Raw genomic sequence first — 23,515 nt, forward strand, 5'->3', positions numbered from 1 at the left:
ACCGACATACATGCCCTTGACTGGAATCGAACTCAGGCCCCTTCAGTTCGCAGGCCGACGCTCTATCCACTGAGCCAAACCGGCCAGGGCAGCACACATCAGCTTTATACTGGGAAATAATCAGTGCTGGCTGCGCTAACAAGAAATAGCTTAGAAGCTTAACACTGACCTGTTTAAAATGTTTGTTTTTATTCCTTATAAATGTAGGAAGGCTGTTATTCCTGACGTAAAAGGCTGGGTCTTCGTCTGCATGTTCTGTTCCTCCGATGATCGTCCTCCAGGGAGAGTCTCTGTTTCAGGAGCGTTTGCCGGGCGTGGTGCTTTTAGGCTGCAGTGCCACTCGGCGTAACTGGTTGCCCTCGTGTGTCGTTGGCGCCAACGCTGCCGCAGTGATGATGCGAGTGTGTGACATGGGCCGTTCGTTAGCCAGCCGTGCCGGGGTTATGACGTGCACACGGAACGCCAGTCATTCCCGCGCTGCTGGGGTTCATCGAAGCAGCTTCCTCCCGGGTCTCCTTCCCAGCAGCCTCCTGCCCCTCCTGCCTGCGCCAGAGCAAGCTTCCGAGGGAGGCCCAGTTCACAGTTCTCCCGCGAGTGCCACCGGCTCTCAGGTTAGAATAAAGATTCCTCAGGAGGGCAGACATATGTAGGCCTCTGACTTCTTGTCTGTGCAACCAACTTCTCTCATCCTCCAGCCTTGCCAAGTACGACACAGTTTTCAGAATCCGATCTCTTCGTCCGTGTTCCCTGTTTCCCTCCTCCTCTCCCGCCTGTTCCATTGGCCTGGAATGCCCTTCGGCTTCTTCATCCGCCCGTTTGCTCTGGGCCCTCCCACCCTCCCACCCTCAGCCGCAGGTCGTTTCTTCTGAGCAGCCTTTGCCAGCTCCACGCGGCGGGCCCCTTCTCTTCTCGCACAGCCTCTCCCGGGTCCCCGGGGTAACACGTGTCACCCTGTGTTTCAGCGCTTCTTCCTGCATCTGCCGTGCCAGCCTTGGTGGCCAGGACCCTGTTCACCTCTCTCCTCCGAGCACTTAGCTCACGAGTAGCCAGTGAGCCGCTCAAAGCTCCTTAAAGCATGAACGAGCTTCGGCACCAGGCACAGGAGATCCCATGCCATTTTTTCCCACTGCTTCATCTGTGAAGGAAGATCACAAGGCAGGCCCAGGAAGAAGATGTTTGAAAAGTAGTTAGCATAATGCCTGGCACAGAATAATGCAGGTTTGTGTTTTGATTTTTAAATTCTTCTCTCTTTACCGCCTCACCTAGTTTTTATGTTCCCCGCACCTGGTGGCGCATGCCTCCCTGATACCAAAGTCCCCACCCGGTTAGTGCCTCCCTGTTAAACACACAATGAGGACTTGCCAGTCAGCCAACATTTATGCTGGTCACATGTGCAGCCGTGGCTTTTGTACCTACACCTCACCATCGCTCACCGCACAGTTCGCCTCCTCCCGGTACGTGTGCGTCCAGCTTGTTTCTGACCTTGAACTCAGTCATCTGCTAATCACAGAGAAACTATGACTTTCCAGCCCAAGGGTGGGCCTCCTTTTAGAAACGGCCTTCAGTGCTTCGAGCTGATCTGTCTGTCAGTAGCGGTGACAGGCGGCCCTCAGTGTCCCTTCAATGCGCTTTATCTGCGTTGTGTCTCGGTGCCCACGTGGCCTCTCTCCCGCACACTCAGCCCGCACAGGAAATCGTGCACAGGCACTGCGTGCTCACACGTGCCACCTGCCTGCCGCAGTCAGTGCCAGACAGTCGTCACCTTTATCTGCAACACAGACCTTGTTCGTGTAACCATCGGAATGGTTTCGTTTCCTTCCCCTTACGATTTCTGACAAGATAGGACATCCCCCAAGTTTGGGCTCATTAACTTTCTTAACAGTCCACAAAAGCAAGGGTTTACTGGCAAACCCTCGCTCGCAATTCTTTCTCAGTATAAACTCAGTTTCTTCAGATTCGCTGTTGTTTTAAATAAGCTGAAACAGAATGTAAAGAAGTTGTTTTAGCAAATCACTTTTTTGTCATCTGTATTTGATATTTAGTACATGTTTATTGTAACAATCATTTACACATTAACATTCAAGAAAAAAGTTAAAAAGAAATTATACCATATTTAGTGGCAGTAAGTGTTGGTTTTCTGGGAATTTTTTTTTTCATGTAACATGTAAGTAATATTTAAGGTTCATTTATTTGATTTTTTTGGTTGTTTTGAGAAATACATTATGATGAAGAGTCAAGATCTTTTATCTTACTATTGGAAACTCTAGTTTGCCCCCTGCTGTATGATATGTTTATTACAGAACTTAAACATTTCTTCAAGAAATCAAAGAAATGGTTTTGAAAAGGACAAAAAAACAAAAAACACCCATCAATCAACCAATGGCTATAATGTAATCTTGTTATCAGCAGTCTCTCTCAAATTTCCAGAAATTTTAACTTTCTTCCGAACTATTTTTTCTGCATAAAATCACTTTCTCTGTAACATTTTAGAATTTATTTTATTTAGAATTTATTTTTGAAAGGAATGTGAAGTTGTTTTCAGTAATTTTATTTTATTATTCTTTTTGCAAAAGGTAAATTTCTCCTGAAGTGCAACTGTCTTCATGAGTTATGCACTTGCATTTTTTTTGCTAAGTGTGGCATTTACACAAGCTTCTCAGAGAGCATTCAAAGGGCTGCTTTAAATCCAAAATTAGAGTGCGCCCACCAGCGTGGCTCAGTGTTTGACCGTCGACCAATGAACCAGGAGCTCACGGTTCGATTTCCGGTCAGGGCACGTGCCCAGGTTGTGGGCTCATCTCCAGTGGGGGGCGTGCAGGAGGCAGCTGATCAATGACTCTCTCTCATCATGGATGTTTCAATCTCTCTCTCCCTCTCCCTTCCTCTCTGAATTCAATAAAAAACACAAAATTGGAGTGCCTGCTCTGCACCAGACATTCTGTTTCACTGGAGATACACCAACGAGAAAAGCACGGTCTTTATCTCAGCAGCTCACGGACTGTCAGGCATCGGTGTGCTGAACAGTGTGCTGACGGTGGAGGAAGCCAGCAGGTAGGTCGTGGAGGACATAGCTAGAAATGCTCCCAGGAAGTGGGAAGCGCTCCCAGGAAGTGGGAAGCGCTCCCAGGAAGTGGGAAGCGCTCCCAGGAAGTGGGAAATGCTCCCAGGAAGTGGGAAGCGCTCCCAGGAAGTGGGAAGTGCTCCCAGGAAGTGGGAAGCGCTCCCAGGAAGTGGGAAGCGCTCCCAGGAAGTGGGAAATGCTCCCAGGAAGTGGGAAGCGCTCCCAGGAAGTGGGAAGCGCTCCCAGGAAGTGGGAAGCGCTCCCAGGAAGTGGGAAATGCTCCCAGGAAGTGGGAAGCGCTCCCAGGAAGTGGGAAGTGCTCCCAGGAAGTGGCAGAGCTTGAGGGAGCGTTGAAGGATGAGGAGGAAGAAGTGAAGCAGATGAGAGGAGGGGAGAGGGTTGCAGATGACGGAGGCAGGGTGGAGCAGAGGGACAGTGATGAGAAAGCAGGCCCTGCTCCAGAACCGCAGCTAGTCCACACGCCTCCCCTCCGGTAATAGACCAGGTCCAGGGCAGCCACTGTACACGTACTTCCCATGCAGAGTGATCGAATGGAGTCACGTTGGACGCGAGAGCACAGACCTTCTCACCTCAGGGGGGACTGAGAGGCTCTCCCAGGCTTTCGGCAGGGAGCTCACCTTCTTCAAGAAGCTCCTGCCCGCCAGGCTAGGCTCCCTGCCTTGGTGACCCCGCCGTGGCGGTGACTCTTGTCTGATGACAGTAGCACAGCAACGATCGTGAGGGCTGCCCGTGCGGTCCTGTGACCTGGGACCAGCCGGTCACCATCAGGAAGTGCCACTGGGTCTCATTCCCTACCGAGTGAAAGCCGCTCCTCAGGGGCCTTAGCTCCTCTGCCATGTGCCTCTCACATGTCCTTCCTTCATTAAATTTCAGCCATGTGCTAAGAGTACGATTTTTGGAGTCAGGCTATCTGGGTTTGAGTTTTAACCTCTGCTACTCAAGCTCTGACATAAAAATAAGTTTCCCTCAGCTTTAGCTCTTCGTCTCTGACACTGGTGTCATGCCACAGTGTTTCTGAGCATTCATAGGATAGTTATACCTTGAGTAATCAGTATAATAGCATTATATAAAAGGACGATGCAAAAATTTTATAATTCTTAATATGTTTCAGGCATTTAAAATATATACTTTTAATTTTAAAAATATTTAAGTTGAATACATAACGTACTCTGGATATATCCTGTGGTTTTGGTTTTTATGCCTTTCAGAATTGCTGTTAGGCAGAATTCTACTTGGCCTAGCTCAGATCTCACCATGTTCAAAAGCCTTCCGCAGTTCCCTAATTGAACTGATTATTCTTTCATTATTGTGACAGAAATTGGTGCCTCTGATACAGAACAGTATTACATCCAATGGGAAAAGACATTCTATAATTTACATTCAATTGACTTTTTAGTTTATAGTGAGCATTTACTAATAACATAACAATTATATTGAGAAATTCTATTATGGTCAAATAAATGAATTATTCTGAATTTAAATTTATGAATGAATCCATTTTCCTCTATTATATACATAACTAGAGGCCCGGTGCACAAAATTCGTGCATGGCGGGGGGGAAGGGTGTCCCTCAGCCCAGCCTGCACCCTCTCCAATCTGGGACCCCTCGAGGGATGTCCAACTGCCCATTAAACGGGCAGTCGGACATCTCTCTCACAATCCAGGACTGCTGGCTCCCAACTGCTCACCTGCCTGCCTTCCTGATTGCCCCTATCCGCTTCAGCCTGCCAGCCTGATCACCCCCTAACCACTCCCCTGCCAGCCTGATTGATGCCTAACTGCTCCCCTGCCAGCCTGTTTGCCCCTAACTGCCCTCCCCTTCTGACCTGGTCACCCCTAACTGCCCTCCCCTTCAGGCCTGCTCCCCCCAACTGCTCTCCCCTGCAGGCCTGGGTCCCTCCCAACTGCCCTTCCCTGCAGGCCTGGTTGTTCCCAACTTCCCTCCTCTGCCGGCTTGGTCACCCCTAACTGCCCTCCCCTGCAGGCTTGATCGCCCCCAACTGCCCTCCCTTGCAGGCATGCTCCCTCCCAACTGCCCTTCCCTGCTGGCCATCTTGTGGCGGCCATCTTGTGTCCACATGGAGGCAGGATCTTTGACCACATGGGGGCAGCCATCTTGTGTGTTGGAGTGATGGTCAATATGCATATTACTCTTTTATTAGATAGGATAGAGGCCTGGTGCATGGGTGGGGGCCAGCTGGTTTGCCCTGAAGGATGTCCTGGATCAGGGTGGGGGTTCCCTTGGGGCATGGGGTGGCCTGGGCGAGGGGCCTGTGGTGGTTTGCAGGCCAGCCACACCCCCTGGCGACCCAAGTGGAGGCCCTGGTATCTGGGGTTTATTTATCTTCTACAATTGAAACTTTGTAGCCTGGAGCGGAGCCAAGCCTTCTGCTTGCTTCGTGGCAGCAGCCATTTCTGTTGGGATTTATGTATCTTCTGTAATTGAAACTTTGTAGCCTTAAGCGGAGGCCTGGGCTGGCCAGGGTGTGCGGAAAGCTTGGCTTCCTCCATTGCCAGGGACAACCCTAGCCTCCTGCTCTTTCCAGCTCCGTGGCTGCCGTCATTTCTGTTTGGATTTATGTATCTTCTATCATTGAAACTTTGTAGCCTTGAGTGGAGGCCTAGGCCGACAAGGGCAGGTGAAAAGCTTGGCTTCCTCCATTGCCGGGGAAACCCAAGCCTCCCTCCTGCTCTCTGTGGCCATAGCCATCTTGGTTGGGTTTATTTGCATATTCGCTCCTGATTGGCTGGTGGGCATGGCTTGTGGGCATGGCTTGTGGGCATGGCTTGTGGGTGTGGCGGAGTGATGGTTAATTTGCATATTACTCTTTATTAGATAGGATGCTAAAGATGATATTCACCTAGAACACAGTGGGAAAGTTTTTTTCTGAAAGTGTGGTTGTGCATAGAATACTACATGCACCAAAGAAAAAACAAAACATTTTTTTCTTATCACATGTTTTATTCAGGAAACATATAAAACATCATTACATTAGTAATACATTGCATGCAGAAGCATCTAATTCAAAAAGGAGTTTTTGAAAATATTTTTTATGAAACAAGTTTATAAATACTCTGCTTCCTATAGTCTTTCTTTCCCTTCACCTGATAAAACTTTTCTAAGACAACCCATTTATTCATTTAATAATGCTGTCCCTTCAAGTAAACATGCAGGGCGGGAGATATGACCCAAACTATCTTCTGTTATACTTGATTATTTGTTGCATCTCCTTTCCCGGCTTCTGGATTTATTTTTAAGCTCTAACATAAGTGCGTGTCACCTTTACCTCTTAGATAAATCAGTCACGTAACTCTGAAGCAGTGAAGGGGAGATCTTGCTTGTTTGGGATGATGTTTTTAAAACACGCCCATTTCAGAGACGTGAGTCCCACGAGTGATGCTGACGGTCTGGGAGTGATGGAGGTTTCCTCCTCCCAGATGGCGTGGAGAGAAAATGAAATGGCTCTGGGTTTGCTTCCGGGGATTACATGGAGGGAGCATCCACCCGTCAGAGGGAGATTGCCTCTGCCAGCACCTTACATCGTTGCATATTGATAGACAGAAGAGAAAGCCCACAGAAAAATGTTCTCACCCTTCCCACAAGTGGTTTTTACCCAATTTGAAAATTTTAATCTGTCAGTACTATTTTATTCATAATTTTTCACACCTAATACTATTTTTAGTTTTAATTCCATCATCACCTCCATTTAATTATTTACTAACTAGAGGTCCGGTGCATGAATTGGTGCACAGGTGAGGTCCGGCCGGCCTGCCTGATCAGGCCGGCTGTGGGGAGGGGCCGCAGGTGGTTGGCCGGTTGGCCGGTTGGCCGGTTGGCCCCGCACCTTGGTCTAACTCCCGGTTGAACTCCTGGTCAAGGGGACAATTTGCATATTAGCCTTTAGAATATAGGATTGTTTCACAATTTTTGGAATGACTGGCCTATTAGAATAAAAATTCAGAAAAAAAATAGGTCAGGTTATGGCACGGGTCTGAATGCGCACAGGTACCACATGGCAGGTTTTTGGTCGAGTGTTAGAATGGCCACGACGCCAGGCTCTCTGGCTGTGCTGTGGATTTCATCTGACTATAGAGTCATGAAATGTAGCAGTGAATTGGCTGTGAATGGCTAAAGGAAGGAATGGCTGCAATGACTGGCAATGCATGTAATTTGGAAACGATTAGAAAACATGTAAATAACCTGGCAGTACTGTCTTAGCCATTCTACACTTTAACCTGTTTTATTTTCTTGGGAGAGACTTTTTCCTCCAAGTAGAAAATAGCAAAGACCATGCAACAGGCCAAATGAGATCTCTCCATGTCCGATGAAGTTCTGGTATTGAAGTTACAGTATTACATAGCACTCTGGCCAGAGCACCCGAGCGCTGGGTTCCAGTTTGTACCACAACTGGCTGGTTGTGGTCACTCAGTGTCTCCAGTTCTGGATTCCTTTTCTGTAAAATGAGAGCATCGGGCAAGAGTGTATGCGAGAGGCCCCAGATTTTACAACAGTTTTATTGTAAGGGACTAAGCACCAAAGTTACTTTCTTCCAGAGGAAAAGCCCCCGGAAATACATTTATTTCATTCACATGATCTTACGAGTCATCTTATAGTTACTACCACAGAGTTTACATAATTTACAGAACTAAATAAAACCATCTCACTAGAGCTTCTTTTCCTCAGGCCAGCTTTGAGCGCACTAAAAATAAGCCATCTGTACATGTGTTTCCCCGCACTCACCCAGCAGAAGTAGCAGTGTGGAAAGGAAATGCAGAGCTTGGTAATGGTCTAAATACTTTACTAATTACCTTGGGTGGGAACTCAAACATGTATCCCCAGAGTCTTATTCTAAGTCTTGATAGGAATTAGAAGCGCCATGAGACAGAAATCATGCCTGTCTCTTCCCTAGGTATTCACAGAGCCAAGACCAGCACTCAGCACAGAGCAGCTTTTCAGTTGTCGACTATACACACTTACAGAGGTGCCTTTGGACACGATCTAGGCACCAAATAAAAACTCTGTGGCTCCGGTCAATGGTACTTATTAAACCGTATTCCGTATGTTCTTCTGACATAAGTAGTGAGAGTAGGGAAAAAATTCTCTGTAATGGAGAAAACTCGGCTGCTCCCCCTAAGAACTATTTATACTGTGGTGTTTTCATTTTTTGTTTTGCTATTCGAATTGCTATTTACAATTAATGATACAAATCAATAAAGTGCAACAAAAATTAATCCATATTGATTTATGTATATATGTACAGATATATAGGTGCATATCTATACATATATATTGATAGCCCATTTTCAGTGATGCATTTAGCTGGCAAACTCTTTCCCTGTATTATCTTAAGCATGCCCTAAATATTTCATATCTTGAGAAACCGTTTGAAGAGACAAATGATTTTATTTTTTCTATTGCTAAATGCTCCATCTTCCTTTTCAGTTTCCTCTCAGAAATGTACACTTTATTCACTTTTTCAATTCAAATATTTAATAGAGATAATTCTCTAAAGACACAAATGTCTGGTGAATGCAGACAAGACTTCTTTTGCAACCTCCAAGGACAAGGGCGTCTGGGTTTACACGACCAGATGTACAGGCCCAGAGACCTCTAAGGTTCGCCTTTTGAGTATGTGCTCTTTATTAGGAGGTATCAAAGGACATAGCACATTTCTTCACGTGTTTTTGGCATATTATTGAAAGTCAGAAATAATTTTAAAAGGCTTATCTAAAGTTCTCAGCCATATTTATCCCCCAAAAAGATGTGATCAAAGAATGCCATTACATTTTAAAAATTTGAATATTTGTTGACTATTAAAATGTTAAATACAGTACATTATCCATCTTTGGTGGATATGTTGGTGATTCCAAGGGGCAAGGAATACTGACTACAAAGCGCTTACTGTTGGGAGTAATGTATGTTACTGTACCGTGTTACTCTATGTCGAGATGTCATTGGGGATGTGGAACCAATGGTTCGGCTTATGTGAATATCCGGGGGACTCACCATTTGTGTCACTTGAATTTCTGGCCCTACTAAAATGCTGCCACTCATCACAGGCCCCATGCAACCATCAGTCATGCTACCACTCCTCATGTCAGGCACGCCAGGACTAGACACTACTCTCTCTGTGTAGATGACGTTTTGCGCGTTGGCTAACTCAGCTGGTACGCAAAGATTCCCTTGAACATCGTAGACAGGTGTCATTACTGTTTCCGTTACTACCACATTGGGTGCAAGCTGCGGATCAAACACGATCGTGGTGGGCTGCATACACTGATCGGTGGTTGTGTAAGTCTCAGTCACCACAATATCCCCGTGCATCACGGGTTCAGGCATTGCCATTTCTGCTTGGAATTCAGCCTCTGAGAGAGTCATTCCTGAAGATTCATTCACAAAGTAATTAGGCCCGAGCAAAGGGAGATCCGTACTGATCGGTATACAGGCTTGGTGGGAGGGAAATGGTTCAATTTCTGTGTCTAAGCAGATTTCAGCGAGAGTTCTAAACTTGGGATCTAAAGTTTCCAGGTAGTCTTCATCTAGATCATCCACAATCCAACTGCAGCAGCCGATGGAGCCCACAGGCGACCCCACTCCCTCGTGGTCATAAATGAGCAAGCAGTCGTTGGCTGGTCGACCTTCATCTTCATCTGCATAGACATACGCTTTCTAAAATTAGAAGAAAAATTGAGAGTTAGAAGTTTCTCTTCCCTTTAAATGATCAGCGCCTTAGAGGCATCTGATTTAAGATTTTATGGAATGAACCTAGGAAAACCTTGATTCTTTGCTGTCTTGCTAAATAATTGGCATTGTTGAAGGAGCTCACTGTGCATTAATGGTGCATGGAAGTAGAATAAATGTGTATTTCTCTTATTTGAATGCTGACAAGTGATCATTTCTACATTTTATTCAGAGTATGAATCAAAGACAATGTGTTAACCATTTGGATTTGTAGTCTTTGTTTCTGAGATGGTCAAGAAATAATAAAACACATCAAGTTACATTCAAAATATTATTTAAGGAGATACATTTGATCAACTTAGAATAAAAGCAAGTATAAAGATGTAAATATCTCTGAGCTTCAGAGACTTGTATCAGAATGTCAGTGGAGTTTTATGTGGTCTGAGTGAAAAGAACTGGGATCTCTCTGGAGTAAGGCTAACAGGCGGAAGGCACTAGGAGGTAACCTACTGTGATTGTCTAATTATTTTGAATGACTGGCCCTTTAAGTGAAATCCTAGGTAGGAGCCATGAAAGTGGAAGCGGGTGGGTGGGAGCAGAGACCTGCCATTCCCTTCCCCTTCCTCTCATCCGCCATGGCCTTGGGTGGGTCCCGTGGTGGAATGCTACAGGGCCTGCCTAGCACCATCTGAATCACCTGATACAATCTGACCCCTTCTTTATTTTATTTACTAAAATGTTTTTGTTGGTTTTTAGATAGAGAGGAAGGGAGAGGGAAAGAGAGAAGAAACATCAATGATGAGAGAGAATAATTGATTGGGCGCCTCCTGCACACCTCTCACAGGGGATGGAGCCTGCAACCCAGGCGTGTGCCCTCCAACCCAGACATGTGCGCTGACCTGGAATCGAATCAGTGACCTCTTGGTTCTTGGGCTGATGTTCAACCACTGAGCCACACTGGCCAGGCCCCCCTCTTTATTTTATAAATAAGGATGCTGAAGGCCCAGAGAGGGGCAATGGCTTGCCCCACACCCAAGTAACTACAACTTTACATCCAGCTGTCCTTTAGACTACCTCATGCTGCTTTCCCTCTGGTCCGCGCCAGCATCTAAACGCACCACTAGGAATGGATGATTTTAGGTCTTGAAGTCCATTATTCATGAGATCAGCATCACCTTAGAACCTGGCGGGTTAACATTCTAAAAGGCAGGTGGGAGAGAGGAGCAGCCCCTGGCATGGGGCACGCGTCAGCTGCCAGGCGGGTGGTGCTGATGTTAAAGTGACAGCAAAGAGGCCTGGGCTTTGCTCCTCAGAGGCTGAGGGGGCGGAGGGGAGAGAGGGGCTGTGTCCCCCGGCCTCTGAAATCCAGGGCCCCTTGTGAGCGTAGAGCTGACATGTCTGGGGAAGGATGACCTCAGTGCTAAGAGAAAGGAGATGCATTTAGCTTTCGTTTGTCCTGCAAAGCACCGACTGTAGTGCAGGTGGACATTCATGGTAAAGCTCCTTTAATATTAATGAGATTGGTTAAACAGCATTTCTGTGACACGTGCAGTTTGTTCCCATTTGTGGAATGCACTCTGTAGTACTGATCACACGTTGAAATAATACTATTCATGCGCAGTCCGCAATCATATTTGTAACCAGCAATTTTAAGCCACCGCTCACAGTGACAACAGCACCCTTTTGGTGTTTGGTGAAGAGCAGTGATGCAGTTGGTGTGCTATCCTTGGGGCGCGAAACCGGCGGGGTGAAATCTGAGATAATGGACGGCTCGGTCAGTGACACAAACATGCCAAGTAGCATTCACAGGAGGATGTGTTTACCCCGTGTGCTCCCTGCTGGCCCAGCCAGTGCACGAGGGGCTCTCCCTTCGGAAGCTCATAGCCCCGGCCCTCCTCTAAGTGCGGGCCCTGGTGGCGGGTCCTGGGCAGAGGTGAGGATGGGCAGAGGTGAGGATGGGCAGGGGTGAGGATGGACAGGCGTGAGGATGGACAGAGGTGAGGATGGGCAGAGGTGAGGATGGGCAGGGGTGAGGATGGACAGGGCTGAGGATGGGCAGAGGTGAGGATGAGCAGAGGTGAGGATGGGCAGGGGTGAGGATGGACAGGGCTGAGGATGGACAGAGGTGAGGATGGGCAGAGGTGAGGATGGGCAGGGGTGAGGATGGACAGGGCTGAGGATGGGCAGAGGTGAGGATGAGCAGAGGTGAGGATGGGCAGAGGTGAGGATGGACAGGGGTGAGGATGGACGGGGGTGAGGATGGACAGGGGTGAGGATGGGCAGGGGTGAGGATGGGCAGGGGTGAGGATGGGCAGAGGTGAGGATGGGCAGGGGTGAGGATGGGCAGGGGTGAGGATGGGCAGGGGTGAGGATGGACAGGGCTGAGGATGGGCAGAGGTGAGGATGGACAGGGGTGAGGATGGGCAGAGGTGAGGATGGACAGGGCTGAGGATGGGCAGAGGTGAGGATGGACAGGGGTGAGGATGGGCAGAGGTGAGGATGGACAGGGGTGAGGATGGACAGGGCTGAGGATGGGCAGAGGTGAGGATGGACAGGGGTGAGGATGGACAGAGGTGAGGATGGACAGGGGTGAGGATGGACAGAGGTGAGGATGGGCAGGGGTGAGGATGGGCAGAGGTGAGGATGGACGGGGGTGAGGATGGGCAGGGGTGAGGATGGACAGGGCTGAGGATGGGCAGAGGTGAGGATGGGCAGGGGTGAGGATGGGCAGAGGTGAGGATGGGCAGGGGTGAGGATGGGCAGGGGTGAGGATGGGCAGGGGTGAGGATGGGCAGGGGTGAGGATGGACAGGGCTGAGGATGGGCAGAGGTGAGGATGGGCAGGGGTGAGGATGGGCAGAGGTGAGGATGGGCAGGGGTGAGGATGGGCAGGGGTGAGGATGGGCAGGGGTGAGGATGGACAGGGCTGAGGATGGGCAGGGGTGAGGATGGACAGGGGTGAGGATGGGCAGAGGTGAGGATGGACAGGGCTGAGGATGGGCAGAGGTGAGGATGGACAGGGGTGAGGATGGGCAGAGGTGAGGATGGACAGGGGTGAGGATGGACAGGGCTGAGGATGGGCAGAGGTGAGGATGGACAGGGGTGAGGATGGACAGAGGTGAGGATGGACAGGGGTGAGGATGGACAGAGGTGAGGATGGGCAGGGGTGAGGATGGGCAGAGGTGAGGATGGACGGGGGTGAGGATGGACAGAGGTGAGGATGAGCAGAGGTGAGGATGGGCAGAGGTGAGGATGGACAGGGGTGAGGATGGACAGAGGTGAGGATGGACAGGGGTGAGGATGGACAGAGGTGAGGATGGGCAGGGGTGAGGATGGGCAGAGGTGAGGATGGACGGGGGTGAGGATGGACAGAGGTGAGGATGGGCAGGGGTGAGGATGGGCAGAGGTGAGAGGATGGACGGCGGTGAGGATGGGCGGGGGTGAGGATGGACAGGGCTGAGGATGGGCAGGGGTGAGGATGGGCAGGGGTGAGGATGGGCAGAGGTGAGGATGGACGGGGGTGAGGATGGGCGGGGGTGAGGATGGGCAGAGGTGAGGATGAGCAGAGGTGAGGATGGGCAGGGGTGAGGATGGACAGGGCTGAGGATGGGCAGGGGTGAGGATGGGCAGAGGTGAGGATGGACAGAGGTGAGGATGGGCAGGGGTGAGGATGGGCAGAGGTGAGGATGGGCAGAGGTGAGGATGGACAGAGGTGAGGATGGACAGGGCTGAGGATGGGCAGGGGTGAGGATGGGCAGAGGTGAGGATGGACAGAGGTGAGGATGGGCAGGGGTGAGGATGGGCAGAGGTGAGGATGGACAGGGGTGAGGATGGGCAGAGGTGAGGATGGACAGGGGTGAGGATGGGCAGGGGTGAGGATGGGCAGAGGTGAGGATGGACAGAGGTGAGGATGGGCAGGGGTGAGGATGGGCAGAGGTGAGGATGGGCAGAGGTGAGGATGGGCAGGGGTGAGGATGGACGGGGGTGAGGATGGACAGGGGTGAGGATGGACAGGGGTGAGGATGGGCAGAGGTGAGGATGGACAGAGGTGAGGATGGGCAGAGGTGAGGATGGACAGGGGTGAGGATGGACGGGGGTGAGGATGGACAGGGCTGAGGATGGGCAGGGGTGAGGATGGGCAGAGGTGAGGATGGACAGAGGTGAGGATGGGCAGAGGTGAGGATGGACAGGGGTGAGGATGGACGGGGGTGAGGATGGACAGGGGTGAGGATGGACAGGGGTGAGGATGGGCAGGGGTGAGGATGGGCAGAGGTGAGGATGGGCAGAGGTGAGGATGAGCAGAGGTGAGGATGGACAGGGGTGAGGATGGACGGGGGTGAGGATGGACAGGGGTGAGGATGGACAGGGGTGAGGATGGGCAGGGGTGAGGATGGGCAGAGGTGAGGATGGGCAGGGGTGAGGATGGGCAGGGGTGAGGATGGGCAGAGGTGAGGATGGACAGAGGTGAGGATGGGCAGAGGTGAGGATGGACAGGGGTGAGGATGGACGGGGGTGAGGATGGACAGGGGTGAGGATGGACAGGGGTGAGGATGGGCAGAGGTGAGGATGGACAGAGGTGAGGATGGACGGGGGTGAGGATGGACAGGGGTGAGGATGGACAGGGGTGAGGATGGGCAGAGGTGAGGATGGACAGAGGTGAGGATGGGCAGAGGTGAGGATGGACAGGGGTGAGGATGAGCAGAGGTGAGGATGGACAGAGGTGAGGATGGACGGGGTGAGGATGGACAGGGGTGAGGATGGACAGGGGTGAGGATGGGCAGGGGTGAGGATGGGCAGAGGTGAGGATGGGCAGGGGTGAGGATGGGCAGAGGTGAGGATGGACAGAGGTGAGGATGGACAGGGGTGAGGATGGGCAGAGGTGAGGATGGACAGGGGTGAGGATGAGCAGAGGTGAGGATGGACAGAGGTGAGGATGGACGGGGGTGAGGATGGGCAGGGGTGAGGATGGGCAGAGGTGAGGATGGGCAGAGGTGAGGATGGGCAGGGGTGAGGATGGACAGGGGTGAGGATGGACAGGGGTGAGGATGGGCAGAGGTGAGGATGGACAGGGGTGAGGATGAGCAGAGGTGAGGATGGGCAGGGGTGAGGATGGGCAGAGGTGAGGATGGACAGGGGTGAGGATGAGCAGAGGTGAGGATGGGCAGGGGTGAGGATGGACAGGGGTGAGGATGGACAGGGCTGAGGATGGGCAGGGGTGAGGATGGACAGGGCTGAGGATGGGCAGAGGTGAGGATGGACAGGGGTGAGGATGGACAGAGGTGAGGATGGACAGGGGTGAGGATGGACAGGGCTGAGGATGGGCAGAGGTGAGGATGGACAGGGGTGAGGATGGACAGAGGTGAGGATGGGCAGGGGTGAGGATGGGCAGAGGTGAGGATGGACAGGGGTGAGGATGGACAGGGGTGAGGATGGGCAGAGGTGAGGATGGACGGGGGTGAGGATGGGCAGAGGTGAGGATGGACAGGGCTGAGGATGGGCAGAGGTGAGGATGGACGGGGGTGAGGATGGGCAGAGGTGAGGATGGACAGGGCTGAGGATGGGCAGAGGTGAGGATGGACAGGGCTGAGGATGAGCAGAGGTGAGGATGGACAGGGGTGAGGATGGACAGGGGTGAGGATGGGCAGGGGTGAGGATGGGCAGAGGTGAGGATGGGCAGGGGTGAGGATGGGCAGGGGTGAGGATGGGCAGGGGTGAGGATGGGCAGGGGTGAGGATGAGCAGAGGTGAGGATGGACAGGGGTGAGGATGGACAGGGCTGAGGATGGGCAGAGGTGAGGATGGACAGAGGTGAGGATGGGCAGAGGTGAGGATGGACAGGGGTGAGGATGGGCAGGGGTGAGGATGGGCAGAGGTGAGGATGGACAGGGCTGAGGATGGGCAGAGGTGAGGATGGACAGGGGTGAGGATGGACAGAGGTGAGGATGGGCAGGGGTGAGGATGGGCAGAGGTGAGGATGGACAGGGGTGAGGATGGGCAGACGTGAGGATGGACGGGGGTGAGGATGGGCAGAGGTGAGGATGGGCGGGGGTGAGGATGAGCAGAGGTGAGGATGGGCGGGGGTGAGGATGGACGGGGGTGAGGATGGGCAGAGGTGAGGATGGGCGGGGGTGAGGATGAGCAGAGGTGAGGATGGGCGGGGGTGAGGATGGACGGGGGTGAGGATGGGCAGAGGTGAGGATGGGCAGGGGTGAGGATGGACAGGGGTGAGGATGGACAGGGGTGAGGATGGGCAGAGGTGAGGATGGACAGGGGTGAGGATGGGCAGAGGTGAGGATGTACGGGGGTGAGGATGGGCAGGGGTGAGGATGGGCAGGGGTGAGGATGGGCGGAGGTGAGGATGGGCGGGGGTGAGGATGAGCAGAGGTGAGGATGGGCGGGGGTGAGGATGGACGGGGGTGAGGATGGGCAGAGGTGAGGATGGGCAGGGGTGAGGATGGACAGGGGTGAGGATGGACAGGGGTGAGGATGGGCAGAGGTGAGGATGGACAGGGGTGAGGATGGGCAGAGGTGAGGATGGACGGGGGTGAGGATGGGCAGAGGTGAGGATGGGCAGAGGTGAGGATGGACAGGGCTGAGGATGGGCAGAGGTGAGGATGGACGGGGGTGAGGATGGGCGGGGGTGAGGATGAGCAGAGGTGAGGATGGGCAGAGGTGAGGATGGACAGAGGTGAGGATGGACAGGGGTGAGGATGGGCAGAGGTGAGGATGGACAGGGGTGAGGATGGACAGGGGTGAGGATGGGCGGGGGTGAGGATGGACAGGGGTGAGGATGGACAGAGGTGAGGATGGGCAGGGGTGAGGATGGGCGGGGGTGAGGATGGACAGGGGTGAGGATGGACAGAGGTGAGGATGGACGGGGGTGAGGATGGGCAGAGGTGAGGATGGGCGGGGGTGAGGATGGACAGGGGTGAGGATGGACAGAGGTGAGGATGGGCAGAGGTGAGGATGGGCAGGGGTGAGGATGGACAGAGGTGAGGATGGGCGGGGGTGAGGATGGGCGGGGGTGAGGATGGGCGGGGGTGAGGATGGGCGGGGGTGAGGATGGACAGGGGTGAGGATGGGCAGAGGTGAGGATGGACAGGGGTGAGGATGAGCAGAGGTGAGGATGGACAGAGGTGAGGATGGACAGGGGTGAGGATGGACAGGGGTGAGGATGGGCAGAGGTGAGGATGGACAGAGGTGAGGATGGGCAGAGGTGAGGATGGACAGAGGTGAGGATGGGCAGAGGTGAGGATGGACAGGGGTGAGGATGGACAGGGGTGAGGATGGACAGGGGTGAGGATGGACAGAGGTGAGGATGGGCAGGGGTGAGGATGGACAGGGCTGAGGATGGACAGGGGTGAGGATGGGCAGAGGTGAGGATGGACAGAGGTGAGGATGGGCAGAGGTGAGGATGGACAGGGGTGAGGATGGACAGGGGTGAGGATGGACAGAGGTGAGGATGGGCAGGGGTGAGGATGGGCGGGGGTGAGGATGGGCAGGGGTGAGGATGAGCAGGGGTGAGGATGGGCAGGGGTGAGGATGGACAGAGGTGAGGATGGGCAGAGGTGAGGATGGACGGGGGATAGGATGGGCAGGGGTGAGGATGGACAGGGCTGAGGATGGACAGGGGTGAGGATGGACAGAGGTGAGGATGGACGGGGGTGAGGATGGGCAGAGGTGAGGATGGGCGGGGGTGAGGATGGACAGAGGTGAGGATGGGCAGAGGTGAGGATGGACAGAGGTGAGGATGGACAGGGGTGAGGATGGACAGCGGTGAGGATGGGCGGGGGTGAGGATGGACAGGGGTGAGGATGGACAGAGGTGAGGATGGGCAGGGGTGAGGATGGGCGGGGGTGAGGATGGACAGGGGTGAGGATGGACAGAGGTGAGGATGGACAGAGGTGAGGATGGGCAGGGGTGAGGATGGGCAGAGGTGAGGATGGACAGGGGTGAGGATGGACGGGGGTGAGGATGGACGGGGGTGAGGATGGGCGGGGGTGAGGATGAGCAGAGGTGAGGATGGGCAGGGGTGAGGATGGGCAGAGGTGAGGATGGACAGAGGTGAGGATGGACGGGGGTGAGGATGGACGGGGGTGAGGATGGACAGAGGTGAGGATGGACAGAGGTGAGGATGGGCAGGGGTGAGGATGGGCAGAGGTGAGGATGGACAGGGGTGAGGATGGACAGAGGTGAGGATGGACAGAGGTGAGGATGGGCAGGGGTGAGGATGGGCAGAGGTGAGGATGGACAGGGGTGAGGATGGACGGGGGTGAGGATGGACGGGGGTGAGGATGGGCGGGGGTGAGGATGAGCAGAGGTGAGGATGGGCAGGGGTGAGGATGGGCAGAGGTGAGGATGGGCAGAGGTGAGGATGGACAGGGGTGAGGATGGACGGGGGTGAGGATGGGCGGGGGTGAGGATGAGCAGAGGTGAGGATGGGCAGGGGTGAGGATGGGCAGAGGTGAGGATGGACAGAGGTGAGGATGGGCAGGGGTGAGGATGGGCAGAGGTGAGGATGGACAGGGGTGAGGATGGACGGGGGTGAGGATGGGCGGGGGTGAGGATGAGCAGAGGTGAGGATGGACAGAGGTGAGGATGGACAGGGGTGAGGATGGGCAGGGGTGAGGATGGACAGGGCTGAGGATGGGCAGAGGTGAGGATGGACAGGGGTGAGGATGGACAGAGGTGAGGATGGACAGGGGTGAGGATGGACAGAGGTGAGGATGGACAGGGGTGAGGATGGGCAGAGGTGAGGATGGACGGGGGTGAGGATGGGCGGGGGTGAGGATGGGCAGAGGTGAGGATGGACAGGGGTGAGGATGGACAGGGGTGAGGATGGGCAGAGGTGAGGATGGACAGGGGTGAGGATGGACAGGGGTGAGGATGGGCGGGGGTGAGGATGGACAGAGGTGAGGATGGACAGAGGTGAGGATGGGCGGGGGTGAGGATGGGCGGGGGTGAGGATGGACAGAGGTGAGGATGGGCAGAGGTGAGGATGGGCAGGGGTGAGGATGGACAGGGGTGAGGATGGGCAGAGGTGAGGATGGGCGGGGGTGAGGATGGGCGGGGGTGAGGATGGACAGGGGTGAGGATGGGCAGAGGTGAGGATGGACAGGGGTGAGGATGGGCAGAGGTGAGGATGGACAGGGGTGAGGATGGACAGAGGTGAGGATGGGCAGAGGTGAGGATGGGCAGGGGTGAGGATGGACAGGGGTGAGGATGGGCAGAGGTGAGGATGGACAGGGGTGAGGATGAGCAGAGGTGAGGATGGACAGGGGTGAGGATGAGCAGAGGTGAGGATGGACAGGGGTGAGGATGGACAGGGCTGAGGATGGACAGGGGTGAGGATGGACAGGGCTGAGGATGGACAGGGGTGAGGATGGACAGAGGTGAGGATGGACGGGGGTGAGGATGGGCAGAGGTGAGGATGGGCGGGGGTGAGGATGGGCAGAGGTGAGGATGGACAGGGGTGAGGATGGACAGGGCTGAGGATGGACAGGGGTGAGGATGGGCAGAGGTGAGGATGGGCAGAGGTGAGGATGGACAGAGGTGAGGATGGGCAGAGGTGAGGATGGACAGGGGTGAGGATGGGCAGAGGTGAGGATGGACAGAGGTGAGGATGGACGGGGGTGAGGATGGGCAGAGGTGAGGATGGACAGGGGTGAGGATGGACGGGGGTGAGGATGGGCGGGGGTGAGGATGAGCAGAGGTGAGGATGGGCAGGGGTGAGGATGGACAGGGCTGAGGATGGGCAGAGGTGAGGATGGACGGGGGTGAGGATGGGCAGAGGTGAGGATGGACAGGGGTGAGGATGGACGGGGGTGAGGATGGGCGGGGGTGAGGATGAGCAGAGGTGAGGATGGGCAGGGGTGAGGATGGACAGGGCTGAGGATGGGCAGAGGTGAGGATGGACAGGGGTGAGGATGGGCAGAGGTGAGGATGGACGGGGGTGAGGATGGACGGGGGTGAGGATGGACAGGGGTGAGGATGGGCAGAGGTGAGGATGGACAGGGCTGAGGATGGGCAGAGGTGAGGATGGACGGGGGTGAGGATGGACGGGGGTGAGGATGGGCAGAGGTGAGGATGGACAGGGGTGAGGATGGACAGGGGTGAGGATGGACAGGGGTGAGGATGGACAGGGGTGAGGATGGACAGAGGTGAGGATGGGCAGGGGTGAGGATGGACAGGGCTGAGGATGGGCAGAGGTGAGGATGGACAGGGGTGAGGATGGACAGGGGTGAGGATGGACAGGGGTGAGGATGGACAGGGGTGAGGATGGACAGAGGTGAGGATGGGCAGGGGTGAGGATGGACAGAGGTGAGGATGGGCAGGGGTGAGGATGGGCAGAGGTGAGGATGGGCAGGGGTGAGGATGGGCAGAGGTGAGGATGGGCAGGGGTGAGGATGGACGGGGGTGAGGATGGGCAGGGGTGAGGATGGACAGGGGTGAGGATGGGCAGGGGTGAGGATGGACAGAGGTGAGGATGGACGGGGGTGAGGATGGACGGGGGTGAGGATGGACAGGGGTGAGGATGAGCAGAGGTGAGGATGGACAGAGGTGAGGATGGACGGGGGTGAGGATGGACGGGGGTGAGGATGGACAGGGGTGAGGATGGGCAGAGGTGAGGATGGACAGGGGTGAGGATGGACAGAGGTGAGGATGGGCAGGGGTGAGGATGGACAGAGGTGAGGATGGACAGAGGTGAGGATGGGCAGGGGTGAGGATGGACAGAGGTGAGGATGGGCAGGGGTGAGGATGGGCAGAGGTGAGGATGGACAGAGGTGAGGATGGACGGGGGTGAGGATGGGCAGGGGTGAGGATGGACAGGGGTGAGGATGGGCAGGGGTGAGGATGGACAGGGGTGAGGATGGACAGAGGTGAGGATGGACAGAGGTGAGGATGGACGGGGGTGAGGATGGGCAGGGGTGAGGATGGACAGGGGTGAGGATGGGCAGGGGTGAGGATGGACAGGGGTGAGGATGGACAGAGGTGAGGATGGGCAGGGGTGAGGATGGACAGAGGTGAGGATGGGCAGGGGTGAGGATGGGCAGAGGTGAGGATGGGCAGGGGTGAGGATGGACGGGGGTGAGGATGGGCAGGGGTGAGGATGGACAGGGGTGAGGATGGGCAGGGGTGAGGATGGACGGGGGTGAGGATGGGCAGGGGTGAGGATGGACGGGGGTGAGGATGGGCAGAGGTGAGGATGGGCAGGGGTGAGGATGGGCGGGGGTAAGGATGGATGGGGGTGAGGATGGACAGAGGTGAGGATGGGCAGGGGTGAGGATGGGCAGGGGTGAGGATGGACAGGGGTGAGGATGGACAGAGGTGAGGATGGGCAGAGGTGAGGATGGGCAGGGGTGAGGATGGACGGGGGTGAGGATGGGCAGAGGTGAGGATGGGCAGGGGTGAGGATGGGCGGGGGTAAGGATGGATGGGGGTGAGGATGGGCAGAGGTGAGGATGGGCAGGGGTGAGGATGGACGGGGGTGAGGATGGGCAGGGGTGAGGATGGGCAGGGCTGAGGATGGGCAGAGGTGAGGATGGGCAGAGGTGAGGATGGGCAGAGGTGAGGATGGGCAGGGGTAAGGATGGACAGGGGTGAGGATGGACAGAGGTGAGGATGGACAGGGGTGAGGATGGGCAGGGGTGAGGATGGGCGGGGGTGAGGATGGGCAGGGGTGAGGATGGACAGGGGTGAGGATGGACAGGGGTGAGGATGGGCGGGGGTGAGGATGGGCGGGGGTGAGGATGGGCGGGGGTGAGGATGGACAGGGGTGAGGATGGGCAGAGGTGAGGATGGACAGGGGTGAGGATGGGCAGGGGTGAGGATGGGCGGGGGTGAGGATGGGCGGGGGTGAGGATGGGCGGGGGTGAGGATGGACAGGGGTGAGGATGGGCAGAGGTGAGGATGGACAGGGGTGAGGATGGGCGGGGGTGAGGATGGGCAGGGGTGAGGATGGGCAGGGGTGAGGATGGACAGGGGTGAGGATGGGCAGAGGTGAGGATGGACAGGGGTGAGGATGGACAGGGGTGAGGATGGACGGGGGTGAGGATGGGCGGGGGTGAGGATGGACAGGGGTGAGGATGGGCAGAGGTGAGGATGGACAGGGGTGAGGATGGACAGGGGTGAGGATGGGCAGAGGTGAGGATGGACAGGGGTGAGGATGGACAGGGGTGAGGATGGACAGGGGTGAGGATGGGCGGGGGTGAGGATGGGCAGGGGTGAGGATGGACAGGGGTGAGGATGGGCAGGGGTGAGGATGGGCGGGGGTGAGGATGGACAGGGGTGAGGATGGGCAGAGGTGAGGATGGGCAGGGGTGAGGATGGACAGGGGTGAGGAGCCCTGGGTTCTAGGCCCGACCTAGCCGAGTCCTGGGGCTGCTGTTCTTGAGTGCCCAGCCTTTCCTTCCCCAGCCCTGGCTTTTACTGTCTTCCTCTCCTTTCTGCGGAGGCACCTGCAGAGCAGGAAGGATGTCCTAAGGTGAGGACACAAATGCATGTATTTTTTCTCAGTCAGGATCTTGCTGCTTGTGGTTGCTAGGGGCAACAACGTGGGAGACGTGAGGAACCAGAAGGCGGAGAGTGGGAAGAGGGAGGCAGTGAAGGAGGAGCGGTGTGGCCCTTCTCCCCAGTGACAGCCAGTCATTCCCGGGCGGCTTCCCCGCGGCCTCTGCACTGTAAGGGGAGGGACCGCTTTCTGCTGCTGCTGGAGGTGGGTGAGGAGGCAGCACCCACCGCCTGGCTGCTGTGTGCGGCCTGGCCTGCTTCCTGGGTGCCGGGGTCGGGGGGCCGTGATGGGGGTGAGGAGGGGAGTGGGGGCGGTTACCTCGGAGAAGTAGCTGTCCAGGAACGCCAGGTTCAGGCCCGTGTCTGCCTGCTCCCTCGGGGGGCCCAGCGTGGAGCTCCTCCTCCGCAGGGTGCCCCCCACCCCGGCGGCCAGGCCGGTGCCCAGCCCGGTGCCCAGCTCCACGCCCGACACGCCCCCCTCCACCGTGCCGCCGGCCGCGTACGTGTTCGTGTAGATCTCTGTGGGGAGAAGGGGCTTCAGTGCTGCAGTTGTCGCTTTGTGTGTCCAGGAAACCACTGCCCGGCTGTCTGCGGGGCCCCCCGGCCCCCCAACCAGGCGAGGCACCCTGACATCACAGCCACCCTCCAGGCTGGTGACCACCGCGGGGAGCAGCTGCCTGAGCGCCTGGCACTGTGCGTGCACCTGGCCCCTGGACGGGAAGTGTGACCAGCCTGGGGGAGGCCCAGTGCCGCACCAGCCAGTGCCGCACCAGTCATGCCTGCAGTGCCGCCTCTGGCGAGCTCCCGGCCTCCACGGTTTGCACCCTCCCCAGGACCTTCCAAAGCAAGGCAGCCATGTGTTTGCTAAGGAGCTCACAGCCCTGGTTCACCCTGGTGCTGGGGACAGCTGGCTCCCAGGGGCGTTCATTCTCCCCAGCCTCTGACTTGGGACACTGAGGAGCCATCTCTGAGAGACCTGGGGGCTGGGGGAGATCTGGGGCTGGGTGAGATCTGGGGCTGGGATAGAGCTGGGACTGGGAGAGAAGGGGGGGCTGGGGGAAAAGGGGGGCTGGGAGAGAAGGGGGGCTGGGGGAGAAGGGGGGCTGGGGGAGATCTGGGGCCTGGCAGAGATCTGGGGGCTGGGGGAGAAGGGGGGGCTGTGAGAGAAGAGGGGGCTGGGAGACATCTGGGGGCATGAGGTCTATCTGGCTGGATAATTTTGCAAATTTTAAAATTTTGATGT

At 55.5% G+C, this 23,515-nt stretch overlaps 1 protein-coding gene across 1 annotated transcript in view; it reads right to left on the bottom strand.

The window, feature by feature from the left end:
- Positions 1–8,981: 8,981 nt before the first annotated feature.
- The window catches only part of DSG4 (desmoglein 4), a gene marked incomplete at both ends in the record, with an annotated part of 44,266 nt that continues 29,732 nt past the window's right edge, over positions 8,982–23,515 (bottom strand). The window contains 2 exons of the mRNA XM_079783471.1: positions 8,982–9,752; positions 22,592–22,791. Coding sequence (XP_079639597.1) covers positions 8,982–9,752; positions 22,592–22,791 — 971 coding nt within the window. The remainder of the gene's footprint in view (positions 9,753–22,591; positions 22,792–23,515) is intronic.

The sequence above is a fragment of the Cnephaeus nilssonii genome (assembly GCF_951640355.1).
Source record: "Cnephaeus nilssonii genome assembly, chromosome: 11".
NCBI lineage: Eukaryota > Metazoa > Chordata > Mammalia > Chiroptera > Vespertilionidae > Cnephaeus > Cnephaeus nilssonii.